Genomic DNA, 14,557 nt, shown 5'->3' with positions numbered 1-14,557 from the left:
TACGTGTAAATGCACAAGATTTCTGTTTTGTATTTTTGTACAAGTGCTAAATGCACAGGGTTTTTTTGTTTTGCAACATGCATTTAGCCTACAGTGAACAATACACATTTATTTCTCCAGCTTCATGTCCTGAGCATTGTTTTCTATTTTTCTACATAGTGTTTAGTGACTGTTCAGTAGTGTTTTTAATTTTGATTGACTCGGGGCATGATTTGACAACATAGTTCAGTTTTGAGCACAGATTGAACTGTTTTGAGGTGAAAGTTTGGTTTTGCAAGAAGAGTCTGAGGTTTTGTGAATGTAGCTTGAAAATTGGGTTTTGTGTTCAGTTTCGAGAAAAGGAGAGCAGCTTTCAAGAAATGTCTTAGCAATCGAGAAAAACTGTAAAAGATGTGGCTCTGAAAATCACTGTGATGTTAGCCACAAGTTCATAAGTGACTCTGAGTTTGACAGAGGTATAAAGCAGATATTTTAATTTAGACAGATGCACACCTGTTTCAGCGTCCATGTGTGCATAAAGCAAGTGAGCTAAATTGATCTCAAAAGATTGCACCAGTAGTGGAGTAAGTAGATGTAAAACAAGAACAATGCAGTTCTCACTAATCCTACATGATTACAAAAAACTACACGCTCCAGGCTCCTGTCTTCCAGCAACAGCATAGTACTTCAGAAAGTAAGTATTGGTCAGTATAATTTTCTATTGATCCATTAAATCCAGCTGGCACAAAAATGTGCAAAGGCTGACGTTTAGAAGGGAGCATGGAAGCTTCCTCCTTTGGGCTCCTTTCAGGGCATGGCATACATATATACACACACACATATACATATATATATATATATATATATATATATATAAATAAATAAAAAGACACTTAGCAATTCAATCCACCCATATCCCTCCTCAGGAAATTGGCCCTGAATAAAAATAGATTTGTACATATATTCTAGGTTGATACCATTACATTCTCTCCTCAAAGAACCATTTTTGGTGGAGGCTGTCAGAGCAGGGTTGGAGAGAAGGGGCTGGTGTCCCGTTGTCGGTCTTGTCTACCGCCTGAACACACTTCTGGCTCACCACGTGGTACAGGCTCCCGTCCTGAAAACAGCCAGTCGGAAAACATGCATTATGAAGAAAGGTAATATTATGGTACTAAAAGACAATAGTTACGTGCTGGTTAATCACTCAAATGGCCAACAAGTAGTTAAAATAGTAGCCATTAGCGCTATACAATACATGTCTACTGTAACAGAACAGCTCCTCAGTCAGTATTGATATGATCTTTATAATTTTTTCATAAATCATGATTTATCTTCAACACTGTTTTAAGAGCACCAAAAGCGTACTACTGGAACACAAAGAGTCTTTCTTGGATGCATTTACATAATGCTAAACAACTTGCAGCACAGCGTGGTGAATACCCAGCTTGCTGATGCTCTGTGATTTACAGTTTAGTATCAGCAACACTTTGGCTCAACAACTGTGGGGTAGCTCAGCTATGTGCTTGACATGACTTTGACTGTGGCATGAATTCGATTTTTAACGATGAGATTTTCCGAAAGAAAATCATCACAGTATCTTTATTTTTGACCCTGCCCTTGTATGGGGCAAAAGCACCTCTGCACTTACTGTATGAGTAGAGGGTCTGGAACAGCAAGAGAAAGCAGAAAGAGGTGAGGTTTGTAGGTGATTGGATGGGTGTCTACTAACAGCAAGTGCGATTTGGTTCCTAGCATTATGTGGTGTAAAGCAGACGGGATGTAATAAATATTAAATAATGTGGACCGATGAACAAGAAGTCAGAGAAAATTCAAAGGGAAACTGTTTTGTGGGCTTCAACTCAGATATCATGTTACACTTCTCATTCTCTCGCAGACAGCGACTCAAAAACCCATTCCAATCTGCACTTCCACTGAAAGCATGTCACTTCCTGTCTCATTACTCTGTCACTACTGTCTGGCAACACAAACACTGCCTATTTAGGAAAATCGGGATTTAATAGATACAGATATATTTACTAAAATTGAATTCCCCTATTGAAGGATTGTTAAGGTGCTTCTTTCTTTCTTTCTTTCTTTCTAAAACAGAAATATAATCCTTACCTCTCTGAAGACAAATTTCTGGTCTGGAGGTATATGCTGCCCCCTTTTTTTACACGCCTGGAGAATCAGGTATGTGCTGATGTTGTCACCCACAACGCATCCGGCAGGTTCCCTTGTGTTATAGCGGATCTCACCTTCACTGGAGTATTCAAAGAACTGCGGGAGGACAAAACAGCTCTAAATCTTTTCATGCAAAATTGTGTCATGCCAAATAAAAGATGAATGGAAAATTCTAGTCATATTTCTTTTCAATCAAAGGTTTAATCTCGCTGAAATGTTTCTGCTGATGAAGAAATAAGAGTGAAAGAAAGATCTTGTTTTACTCAATTCACTTCAACTCAACGGATAGAAAGACAACTTGCATTTGGTTTTTGCAATATTTCAGTTAGAACAGAAGAAGGTAGTTTTAATCACCTTGAGAGAATCTGTACAATCTGTGTGACTCAGAAGGAAAAGACATGCAGCAAGAAGGCAAATGGAGACAGTGTACTGAGAGATGACACACACACACACACACACGTTGCAGAAATGCAGAATCACTCCACTTTTTTCATTCATAGTATGCGTGTGTGTGTGTATACTATGAATGAAAATGAAAAAAGTGGAGTGATTCTGCCTTTCTGCAACATGCAGAGCAGTATGATAACGCAGACAACACAAGCACTGCTGAGCCCCCACGTCCTACAGCGGAGACATCAGTGTGTGTCCACCGAGGGCTGCTAGAATAACAATGGAAAATTACAGAGTGCTTTCTGGACTACTGTCAACCACAGAGGATAAAGGTGTTTGCAAAAGCACTCTCCTTTGTATCAACAAGGCCAACCTGGGATAGGCAAACTAGGCCACTATTCCCAGGTTTGTAAGATCACAATTTTACTAAATATCTGTTATGTGGTAAAGTGGAAAAAAAACATCAGCAACTAGATGGGAAGCATAAAACACACTAATACAATGTTGAAATAAAGACATTTTAATGCCCATTACAACAGAATCAAGAGACTTTTCACCAGACAATAAATCAAGAAACATTTTATGGCTGATGGCCTGAAAGACTGACGTCCATTACCTGGTTCTGACCCATGCCGTGACACGGGTAGAGGATGACCCTTTGGCCCACCACTACGTGTTCATCCACTGGGTTGTAGTCAAAACAATGTTGAGTCTTGCCGCGGTTCTTCAGCTATTATGAGCAAAAAGCAGTCATGTCAATAGATATTTACAGATCAAATATAGCTTACAGTCATAAATGAGTGAGGAAAATCATGCCAAAGTGAATTATTGTAAGTAAGTTAACTTTTCTTTTGATACGTCTCTTTTCTGCACTGCGTAGCTTCATTAGATTCAATCAAACTGGTACGAATTGGTAAACTTATACTGCCAATCAGCGACTCAGATGTGTTCTTACCATTCCAAACATGCCTGGCCGATCCTCTGGGACGTGAATATCAGGGTAAACATTATCCAGATACCACTTGAAGCTCTTACAGCCCAGCTCCTCTCTGAGCTTCTTCCGCTCGCTCACATCTCCAAAGGCCTCCTAAAAACAAAGACCGCAAATCACATTTCCACCGTATTATTTTAAGTCCACCGTTCTGCCAAGATAACCTGAGGCTCAAAACAATGCAACAATAATAGGAGGAACAGAAATGCTTTAATACAGATATTGCATGATGATAAGTACCAATCAATGGCATCTTATATTCAAATAAAGACCTTGTGTGTGTACGCTCTTGATGCATTCAGTGTCAGAGGACATATTCATAGCATAGTTCTGTGGTGAAATGGTATACAATAGCACCATCTATAGTTGTTCCATAACTCTACACAACTACGTCCCTAATAATAACAACACACCTTCAAACAAACCGAAAACCACTCCTACATCATAGTCAAACAGGACCAAGAGGATGGACTTGTGTTATGAGTGTGTGCATGTCAGTAAATTCTAACAATATGTGAGTGCTTATGTAAATGCCCTAATGCATTCAGAGTTACACATACACACCACAGTGATCACGACTTTTCACTAGACGTGATCACTGTACAATGCAGGAAGTCTCCAATCTGATTTGAGGGTGAGCATATGCTCACCACACCTTCCCTGCTGGAGAAAGGATTCAGCAACACTGCAAGATGATGGATGTTGGTGGTTTGCCCAAACACAGCTTTAATTGGCCCTTCATCAATTTATTTACTCAAGCGACAGATCCCCAAAGGAGAGAGAGTCAGTCGTCAATGGAAGGGACCAGCAAGGTCCATCAGAGGACACTGAGGGCCGGTGTGGACCACTACCATAGACGGTAAAAACAAACTCTGACCTCTAGTTGCTTCTTGTTCGTCAGTGACCCCTAACTGATCCATATACTGGATTGTCATTGGACTGCTAGTCACTCTTACACTTTCTCTTTATTGCCATTCAAGTAGCACCTTTACCGATCCTTAATTTTCGTCCTATTGGCCTTGTATACTATAGTGGCCTATGGGTCAGAGGCCAGAGATGTGCCAATTAGGGGAGAGTAAAAAGACACATGCTGCTTACTGGTTCACTCTTTTGTCAGAGTCATCCCTGAAAATAATACACCGTTGCAATTTGAATCTAGTTTATTGAGGTTATTTAGGAGAAGGGGGGTGTCAATGTACAAGACTGTCCTACAAGACTAACTAGAAATATTAAAATTACATCGCTGCCTGACTGTATCTCTGGCAAAGGAAGTCAATTGATCCTGAAGGGACAAAAGCTCCCGCTTTGACAATGTCTGCTAGCTCCAACAGATTTTATCTTAAGAAATGTATTGTTCGCATTTAAAACATGGTTAATAATTAATAGGGCTGGGTATCGCTCAAAAATGATGACTTCGAGAAGCGTGAATTGATACTTTTTTTTCGATACCAATTGTATAAAACAAAAACAAATTACAACATTGTAATGTTGTAATTTACGGCACAAATCTTTTTATTTATTTTTCAGCTTCTACTACGTTAGCCCTGTCTCTGTGTAACGTAGAGTTTTTCCTGCGCGTCTCTACGCAGTGTAACGTTAGACAGCCAATCACAAACATTATTAGATCTTGGTAGAAGCATGCTGCGTGCTTATTGGCTCACTGACGCTGATGAGATTTACTCCTTAGGTATTGGAATTTGATATTGAATGAGGAGGCATTTTTCGATACTCAATACTATAGAGGCATTTTTGTTGGTGCCTAAAAAGTATTGAATTCGGTACCCAGCCCTACTGATTAATAATGTCTTTATAAAGGTTTGACACAATCTGAAACTCATTAAACTGCTGAAAATGCCAGAAAAACAACAGCCAAAATAACAGAAAAAATTAAAAGTGAGATAAAGCCATCTCATTTAATATAATATATGGCAAAATGGTGCATGTATGCGTCTATCTATAAGCAGCAGTGTTCATTATGGGCTTTGGTGTATTGGCTTTGCGAAGCCACTGCGAGATTGGCAAGGCTACGTCCTCTCAGGGAGATGAGCACCACCTGATGTGTTTAGAGAGAGCCTCTCCTCTTAAGTACACTGCCACACACTGGCCCAGCGCCCCCACACGCCTCACCCTTCCAAGGACAGGTGGGTGACACCCGTTGGAACTGAGTGACACGGAAAGGTGGTAATCAGACACAGGAATGCCCTGACACCCCTGTCACCTTGGGTGTCTGCCGCTCATGTATCCCAAGTGTCACTTAATCAGGGGAGCTTTTACACCACAGTGGGAGTGCAGAGTGAGCGTATGTGTGTGTGTGTGTGTGTGTGTGTGTGTGTGTGTGTGTGTGTGTGTGTGTGTGTGTGTGTGTGTGTACATTGGTGAAATCAGTATTGTGATGAGTGCAGCTGTCTTCCCAATACTCCACAAAGGAAACAAATCATTCAATCATCGATATGCTGTAATGCTTGCTTAAAATAGTTTAAAATAGTTGTATTGTGATACCACTACAGTAGCATATATAGATGCAAATCATCTGTGCAGACTCACCAGTCGTGCGTGGGGGTTTCGATGGTAGTAGACCTCTTTGTATTCATCCATCCAGACCTCAGAGGCTCTCACGCTGTTTGCCAGAGCTTTGCTTCGTGAGTAAGGGGCCTTTTTAGGGAACACATGACCCACATGGGAGCATGGGTGAACCTCCAGGCTGCCCCCACACTGCCAAATCTGAGAGACATCAACAACACCACCACGAGGATTTGGTTAGCCTCTCCGCCATGATTCAATCATTCAACGCAAAGCACAGCCTTGTTGTGGAGGGACCTTGGAACCAAAAAAGCTGTTTTGTTGTTGAAGGGAAATACGTTTGGTTCCCTCCCTTTGGGATATTGCGGTTATTGAAGAAAAGTGATGTTGAAATTCTTCCCTGCAATTAAAGTAATAAAATCTTTGGCCTGTTTTCACTGGTTGTTTAAGTTATAATTCTTCCAGGATGGTTTTCACAGCAAATGAGGAGTAATGTAAACCAGATCTGGACGCCTTTTTAGTGCTGTGTGTTGCTAAAATGTGCATATTTCATTTCAATATGGAGACAGTATATAGTTTATAGAGATAGCCTATTTTGCATAAAGTAGGGCCTTACACATGCGGAATACATGTACATACAACACACAAAAATAATGTCTTACCCTAAAAGAGAATTCCAGGTTCTCTCCTCCCCACACCTCCATCCCCGTGTCGTATGTCCCCAGGTAATGGAAGTAGTTCCTGCTCACAGCAAACAGGCCACCTGCCATAGTAGGAGATCTGAGGAGAAAAAACATATTAGATGATCATTTGCCTGCATCTTAGAAATGGTGTTTTATCTGGATGAAACAAGTGATATATCAGTTTTAGTATTGGCTGACAGCAGTACTATAAGTACTAATGTAGAGCCTATTCTGTAAAGTTATTCAAACGTGTTCACGTGTGATTTCTCTTCTCAACACGTCCCACAGACACACCTGATGACATCAATGGGCGAGCGGCGGCGTTTCTGTTCATAATCTGGGACAGCGTGCCAGGTAAAGACCAACCGCCAATCAAACCCCCCAATCTGGGGTTCACCAGAGTTCCCTAAATACTCAAAGGTGTTCCAGTCGATCACATCAATGACAGGACACACCACAGCCGACGGCTCCTCTTTGATCCTGGACGAGAAAGGAGAGAAAAGCTGTTCACAGGGAGAAGCAGTGCTACGAAGCAAGAACAAAATTGTTTATTTCAAATGTCTGTGTCAACTTTTTGTGCTGCCATGCTCTAAAGCGAGCCCAGTTACTGAGTTAGATACATAACAGCCCTCCTTTAGCTGGCTGGGGGAGATTCAGTGCTTTACTCTGTGACACTTCCGTTGTGCTAAAAGACTTTCAAACCATAAGGCTACACTTTGACAAATACTCAGAGAAAGATTCAGTTGTCCTGCTGAGGGTGTTCTAACCTGTGGAGCAGGGGCTCTAACCAGCCTTCATGGCACTCGCAGTGACAGTCCAGGAAGGTCAGCACATCACCCGTGGTAATGGACGCCCCGAGCAACCGGGCCCGCACCAACCCTTCCCTCTTGGTGGCCCGGATCAGACGCACCTTCCTCAATCCTGAGATGTACTTCTCCAGTGGCTCCTTCAGATGAGCTTCAGGAAATAAATAAACAAAACAAAATCTGATAAATGTGTAAATATATATATATGTGTGTGTGTGTGTGTGTGTGTGTGTGTGTGTGTGTGTGTGTGTGTGTGTGTGTGTGTGTGTGTGTGTGTGTATTGAGAACAGCTGTGTTTCTCAAAATCACTTCAAACATTAAATGATTAAATGGAACAAGGACAACGAGCATAGCAAAGCAATTACTATCTGCTGCCAGGTTTTGATAGCAGCTGGTAAAGCTGAATAAGAGTAGAATAGTATTTAAGAGTGTTTGATTTCATAATGACTATACTCAGATCATCCACCAGGTGTCTTGTCACTAAAATAGCAGTACTTGGATGGGTTTGAATAATAAAATTGGCTTTGGTAGTTATTTCATTAATCTGTGGTTCTTAAACAGCCTGTCAGCACTCGCTATATGCTGTTTTGATGATTCTTAGGGTTAGTATGTTGATTGACGGGATAGAATACAAACATATTTGCACTTTACAAAACTATTACAAGGTTTCGGTTTCTATGCCTGTTTTCGGGCCTTTACACCTCCTCGCTTAAATGAAACAATCTGAAACAGGGACATCATTCTTTGGTTGATTTGTTCACCACTCTGTACATGCAGCCAATGTTTGGGCTGAGGGAGAGGCAGGCATTTCTTCATTTATACTGTCATGAGCTTATACGTTTTAGAACCACTCCCTTAAAAGTGTAACTCTTGCCAAAATGCAACCTAGGGACCTTTTTTTTTTTTTTTATAAAAACTACCCGAGTCAAACTTTCGTTTAAAAATATAATTAGGATGGAAACGCCACTTTTAAGATTTACCGTATTTTCGTTTTCGGTCAAATGGCCTTTTGAATGGGAGTGCTAGGGGCACTGCTATAATAGCATCAAAATAGCTATTTTTAAAACACTAAGAAGGCTCGAACACATGAAACTTTGCTCGAAGTATCACCAGGGGCTCTACACATTAACTCCAGCATTGAGAACATTGTTTGTGTACACCGAGTTTACTAAAAAGAAGTTTTGAACAACTCACTTTAGCAGTTGTTGTTTACGCTAGCTGCCATTTTCCCAGTCAAAAACAGTCGATCTACGAATGCGAATGAACGGACTCCGTAGGAGGAAACATCATTTTTATATGAGGCTCCTTTTTCAACTACAAGGTCAATATTGTTTTTCACTAACGACAAAACAACTAACTATCCGTGCATTTATATGGAACTAAGCTTTTGGAGCTTTCCATCTTCACTCTCCTCCCTGTTACGTTGCATTCGGAGATGGACTCTTTTTGACTGGCGAGATGGCGGCGAGCGGAAAAACCAACTGCTGAAGCGAGTTGTTCAAAACCTCTCTTTTTAGTAAACTCTGTGTACACAAACAATGTTGTCAATGCTGGAGTTCATGTGTAGAGCCCCTGGTGATACTTCGGGCAAAGTTTCATGTTACGCTTTAAAGTGATTCATTCAGTCGGAGTACAGAAGACAAAACAATGAACAACTTCAAATTAGAACACGCTCACGTCCTTGACAATAAATCTCTCGTTAGTTCATCTGCAACTGGCCACACTGGTCCTCCCAATTAGAGTCTGATCATTAGCACTATGCTTGAAACTATTTACCACACAGCCAATTTACATTAATGCAATTTACATGTAGAGATGTTCCAGCGTACCAGTATCGGTATCGGCTCCGATACTGCCTAAAACGCTGGTATCGGTATCGGGAAGTACTGGAGTTTATACACCGATCCGATACCACGTAATAAAGCCCTAAAGAAAATCTGCCTTAAAAGTAGTTTATTTATGTTGTTTTTCCATTATAACTGACTGTCAAACTGGATAATAGAAGAAGGTTCTGGGGCGTTCATTGTTCATGTTTCAGAAAGAGTTTAACCTGAGCCAGACTGACAACAAAGATAGAAATCATATCACATCCATACAGGGATAGTAGTATACAGTTGTTAAAACATAATAAAATATATGAAACACTGGTATCGGATCAGTACTCGGTATCGGCCGATACGCAAGTTCAGGTATCGGAATCGGGAAGCAAAAAATGGTATCGGACCATCTCTATTTACATGTATACTGTTATTAATTATTATAATTTTGCAAGATGTTTCTGTATCTTCATATGGAAGAAAAATTGCCCAGACACACAGCATCGATATCTGTGAGTCTCTGGATGCGTATTCAATTTCCCTTTATCTACATCCTGGATTCACCACCTGTCACTAACTTCCTGGATCTCCGTTTGACTTTCCTAATTGCCAACATGTCCGTATGTCCTCCTCCCTTCTATTTATCTGACAAACCGGTGATTGCCACCTGTCTGTGTGCCTCATGATGTGTCCCTCTGACAACCTTTCTGTCTTTTCCGACTGTCGATCAGCCAGGCTCCCTTCCCACAGCCCCTCTGCCTGTCCATCAGTCGGTCTCAGTCTCCGTCCATCAGTCTGTGCTCATACCTCTATCACTATAGTCGTCCACCAGCACCACCTCTTTCAGCAGGATGTCGGGCGACGTCTCCAGCACGCTGTGGACTGTCCTCAACAGGGTGGACCAGGCCTCGTTGTAGAAGGCGATGACCACGGAGGTTGTCGGCAGGGACCGGTAGTCATACTTCAGCTCTCTGCAACTGCAATGTAAGGATAACTTACATGTTAGTGGACTGAAACGGAAGAAGTGAAGCTGGGTAACTGGGTTAAAACTGCACACTGACATCCTGGTAAGAGACAGATGCATGGAGCTTAAGCTTGGTTGCAGTGAATACTCAGTTGGCATAACCAAAAGAAGTGAACACAATAGAAAAACATTCCGATTTGGCAAGCAGCAGTTACTCCCCAACAGCAAATGACTCACTAGTACTACAATGCCTCTTAGATTTGTTATCACTTTATTATCTTTTAATATGTCCGTTACATTTATATATATTATATATATCTTATATCAGTGTGACAATAAACATCTTGAGTCAATGGAAGTTAGTGAGCTGAATTTTAGCTATGCTTGGCACCCACGGTGTATAAATCCCCTTGAACTTTTATTACTATTACAGTGTGATAACAGATTTGCTCTGGTATGGTTGACACCACTCAACTAGTTACTTACAGAGGGTTCCATCTCTCTGGCAGCCTCCGGTGTAGCGACACTTTATCACTGACATAAGTGTTAATCTGATGCTTTTTTATGCTTTCCTCCTCTTTTATTTTCTCCTCTCCGTTCAGATTCAGTTTGACGGCTCTCCCCATTTCACCCAGGGCATTTAAATCCAAAGGGAGCCTCTCGTAGACGGGTTTCTTTAGCTCTTTATTATCCAGGTCTCGCTCTGCGGGGGCCTCTCGTCGATTTGTCGCGCTCACGTCCGCGGAGTTGTGTCTGAAAAATATTAGATATCCCACTAAAGTGACACCAAAGAGAAACAAAAGTAACTTGGGTCGATTCCTTCTTCCGCAGTGTGCCATCGTGTCGCTTCCTTCCTCTGTGCAAACTTGGGTTGAAGTCTCATGACCTGAGAAGCTGCACTGCGCTGGCAACTAGCTACCACTGGAGTAGTGACCCTTTACCAGCCTCGTCCCGTTTCCGTTTGACGACTTCAAGTTTAGTCCGCATTCTTTTAAGCGCAATTAATGCGAGTTTACTTAAATTAAGTTTTCTTGCGGTCTGAGAAATGTCCAACTACTAGCTAGCTAAACTAGTGAGTTTTGGTTAAGTTACTTGTTGAGCGGGAACTTAACGTCTTTATCTTGACACGCTGAAAAGAAGTGTGAAAGGATTAAGAAACTCGGATTAGTTATCTCCTCGGATTAGCTATAGCTAACCCTACCTAGGCTCCCACTGGAAACAAAACAAATCTAGGTCAAATCAAAAAAAACGTCCACTGTTTAGTTTAGTATGCGTTGAGAACATGCTACAATCAAAAAAAGACACATTTCAACTGAAATTGTCAAGCCGTCCTCAACATTGTGTGTCCAACTACTAACGTTGTCTTGCTAAACCATTTAGTGTTAGCTACCGCTGTCCATAAACAGGAGGAAGTTTGCCAACCGGCTACTTGAATTTGAGTTGAAGTTAAACTGTCAAGTGAGCCAAGGTAGCAACTACGTTTCCGGTTTACGAATATCAAAGTCAAATTCTGCAGCGTGCCTAAATTATTAGAATTAAATCTAACAGTAGGTAAAGTACAGCTATTCATTTTTTTCTTGGGGTAAATCGAAAAGGTATATTATATACAATGCCATGTTACCTGTATATTCTATATACATTTTCTGAATGTAGGCAACAAAAATGCACACATTCTGTGTAGTTTATTATAGGACTGTAATGTAACATTGGTTGCTAGAAAGTTTCTGTTTTCATGTTAGTTTAATTATAAAAATGAAGGTGCTGTAGTTTTGATTCTAGCTCTCCTGTTTCTGCGACCCACTAATTTGTCAACAACACACTTTTAACTTGAAGGCAAAATAGTTCAACCGGAAGCTTCATTTGTTGGCTCCTGTAACTTGACAAATTAGTTTTACACACGCCAGTATAGCAGAAGGTAAATCTTTTAGAGGGGATACAAAATATGATGGCCTGAGATATTTATCCACGAACAGACAGCCCAAAATACATCACATTTCTAGCTGTGTATTTTTCCAACACTCTATACCACGCTGAAACCTCTTCACTGACCCTGGGAGAACCCATTACCCAAGTTTAGAAGTAATTTACCTTGATGGTCTTATTTCTTATGCCGCCAGTCACTCATATGAAACTGATATGAAAACTCTTGACACTAAAGATGAAATCTGACACAAAATGGATGTTTAAGCAAATTAAAATGCTAAATAATTAAAGCGATCGTTCAAGGCGATAAGGTAATTTGAGTGGCATACTGTTTGATCTAGGACTCATATTGTGAAAACTACAAAGAGACACTGGAAGGCAACAAGTCAGCCGGAGTGTTGTAATATATCACGGTAGACTGGGCTTGTCGTGTCTGTCAGTGACACAATATTAATGTTAATGCATGAGGGCGTTTTCAATTAGGACCGGATGATGGATAACATTTTCCATGCAACAGATATTTGGTGCAAACATATTAACAGGGGAATGAAACAATGGTGAACTGCATGTGCACCTCTGGGCTAAGGTATGATTATCTCTGTTGTCACTCCACTACAAGCTGGTATATGTCTGAGATGGACAAAAAAAAAAAAAATACATTTAGCTTTAATTTTTACTTTTATATTCCTATGTCTAATTAAAAAGAGAAATTGTTCATAATGGAAACGTAAACCAACATAGGCAGTGAAAGGGCTATTTTGAAGAATTTACTGGACCAGCCTTAATCACGCATGACGTGAAGGAGAGCATTACATTGAAGTCCTTCATTAACTTTCTTCTGACACAATAGGAAACTAGTTGATCCTGTCTGTCACACCTCATGTCGGTTGTGTGTGTTGATGACTCTGCTTGAATGTGAGCCTCCTTCAAACAGTAACAATTAGAGTGTTACAGTCACATTGGGTAAGTGGGCGAATGGCCAGAAATACAAACAGAACACAGAAACACAGCACAACCTAAGTTGTCAAAGCACTAAACCTATCCTGAAAAGGAAAAAAAACTATGACAAGCACAACGGTATTGGAGCCAAAATACCAGCAGCCAAGCTGTCATAAGCAATCAAAGGCTTCAATGAATGTGAATGACACTAGCTACAGCAGAATTAACCAGTTTCATGTTGCGTTAGGTCCTGCAATATTTTATAAGAGGCCTGTACCTAATCAGATAGATGAAGCCACCAGTTTTACAGATTCCATGTGTGAAAGGGGATAGAGAAAAGTAGATGGAGAAGATGAACTTCCCACAGCTGCAAGCAGATCCTAGCTGTAGCAGCATCAAGAGGATGGCCTCAGTGGTTTCCACTATCACCAATTTGAATTCCTCCTCTAACCTTGACCCTGTGGCCATTCTACAGACTGTGGCCTGCCATTAGTAGTCAGTGTTATTTGCTTTCCTACCAGTAGGTGGTGCCAAATGACTGAATACTGTAATCCATGTCTGAGTGGGGAAAAAGGGGTGCAATGCTGTGGCACATGTTCAGTAAACATGTCTTGAGTAAATTCACACATCTGTTTTATGTTGTTCAAACTTTCACACAATACAAAGGCACAGGTAAGGAACCTGCTTCTGCTCAGTTTTCTCTTTTGCTGGATGTGGCATTGCTTACCCCGGCAAACGAACAACAATAAATAAGATACAAGCTTTTGCTGTGGCATTACTGACAGTTCAACTATGCAATATACCATGTGGAGAGCTGAGCTAGAAACAAAGAAAATGACAATGTGCATCTGTGGTTAGTTTTTTATTTTTTCCATTGAAATCATTGAAACATCCATCCCATTTCACTCACCCTCTTCTTCATATCAAGTAATTATCATCATCGTCACCATCCCTTTTGCATGATCAGTAGTTTTAAAAAGGTGCTTTACGACAGCACTGTCCCACTCTGGTCCCTTAAACCAAACATTATTTACAAAGGTAACACAAAACAGGAGTCATTTTTACATCTTTACCTACTGTATCCATCAACTAATATGAATATCTCATATCATGATTTCAAAGGACCACAGATACTAGGGGTGTGCAAAAAACATTTGAATCGCGATTCAAGCTCTACAGATTCAAAATCGATTCATAAAATTCCAAAAATCAATTTTTATTTTTTTATTTTTTATTTTTATAAATTGTAAGTCTACTGCAATCACATGGGAAAAGTAACGACATTTACATACTGTGAATAGTTTTTTTTTTTTTTTTTAAATTGAGAATCGTTTTGAATCAAAAATCGATCTTGAATCGAATCT

The 14,557-nt window shown here is 40.5% G+C and overlaps 1 protein-coding gene across 1 annotated transcript; it reads right to left on the bottom strand.

Moving 5' to 3' along the window:
- Positions 1-456: 456 nt before the first annotated feature.
- On the bottom strand, positions 457-11,774 carry galnt12 (UDP-N-acetyl-alpha-D-galactosamine:polypeptide N-acetylgalactosaminyltransferase 12). The gene is made up of 10 exons (XM_078268496.1): positions 10,818-11,774; positions 10,175-10,344; positions 7,512-7,701; positions 7,039-7,224; positions 6,724-6,841; positions 6,086-6,262; positions 3,506-3,637; positions 3,167-3,280; positions 2,101-2,256; positions 457-1,096 (listed from the first exon to the last, which is right to left on the bottom strand). The coding sequence occupies exons 1-10, from the start codon at positions 11,168-11,170 to the stop codon at positions 959-961; spliced, it is 1,734 nt and encodes a 577-aa protein (XP_078124622.1). The 5' UTR covers positions 11,171-11,774; the 3' UTR covers positions 457-958.
- Between the last annotated feature and the right edge of the window lie 2,783 nt (positions 11,775-14,557).

This window comes from Sander vitreus, chromosome 14 (assembly GCF_031162955.1).
Source record: "Sander vitreus isolate 19-12246 chromosome 14, sanVit1, whole genome shotgun sequence".
Classification (NCBI taxonomy): domain Eukaryota; kingdom Metazoa; phylum Chordata; class Actinopteri; order Perciformes; family Percidae; genus Sander; species Sander vitreus.
The sequence above is the reverse complement of the archived record's forward strand: the minus strand, read 5'-3'. Positions and strand labels throughout refer to the sequence as shown.

Excerpts from the sequence above, each read along its gene's own strand:
- galnt12 (XM_078268496.1), bottom strand. The coding sequence starts at position 11,170 with ATGGCACACTGCGGAAGAAGGAATCGACCCAAGTTACTTTTGTTTCTC. Across the intron at positions 10,345-10,817 it reads CCAGAGAGATGGAACCCTCT|TTGCAGAGAGCTGAAGTATG; the intron begins GTAAGTAACTAG and ends CTTACATTGCAG. Across the intron at positions 6,263-6,723 it reads ACCTGGAATTCTCTTTTAGG|ATTTGGCAGTGTGGGGGCAG; the intron begins GTAAGACATTAT and ends GATGTCTCTCAG.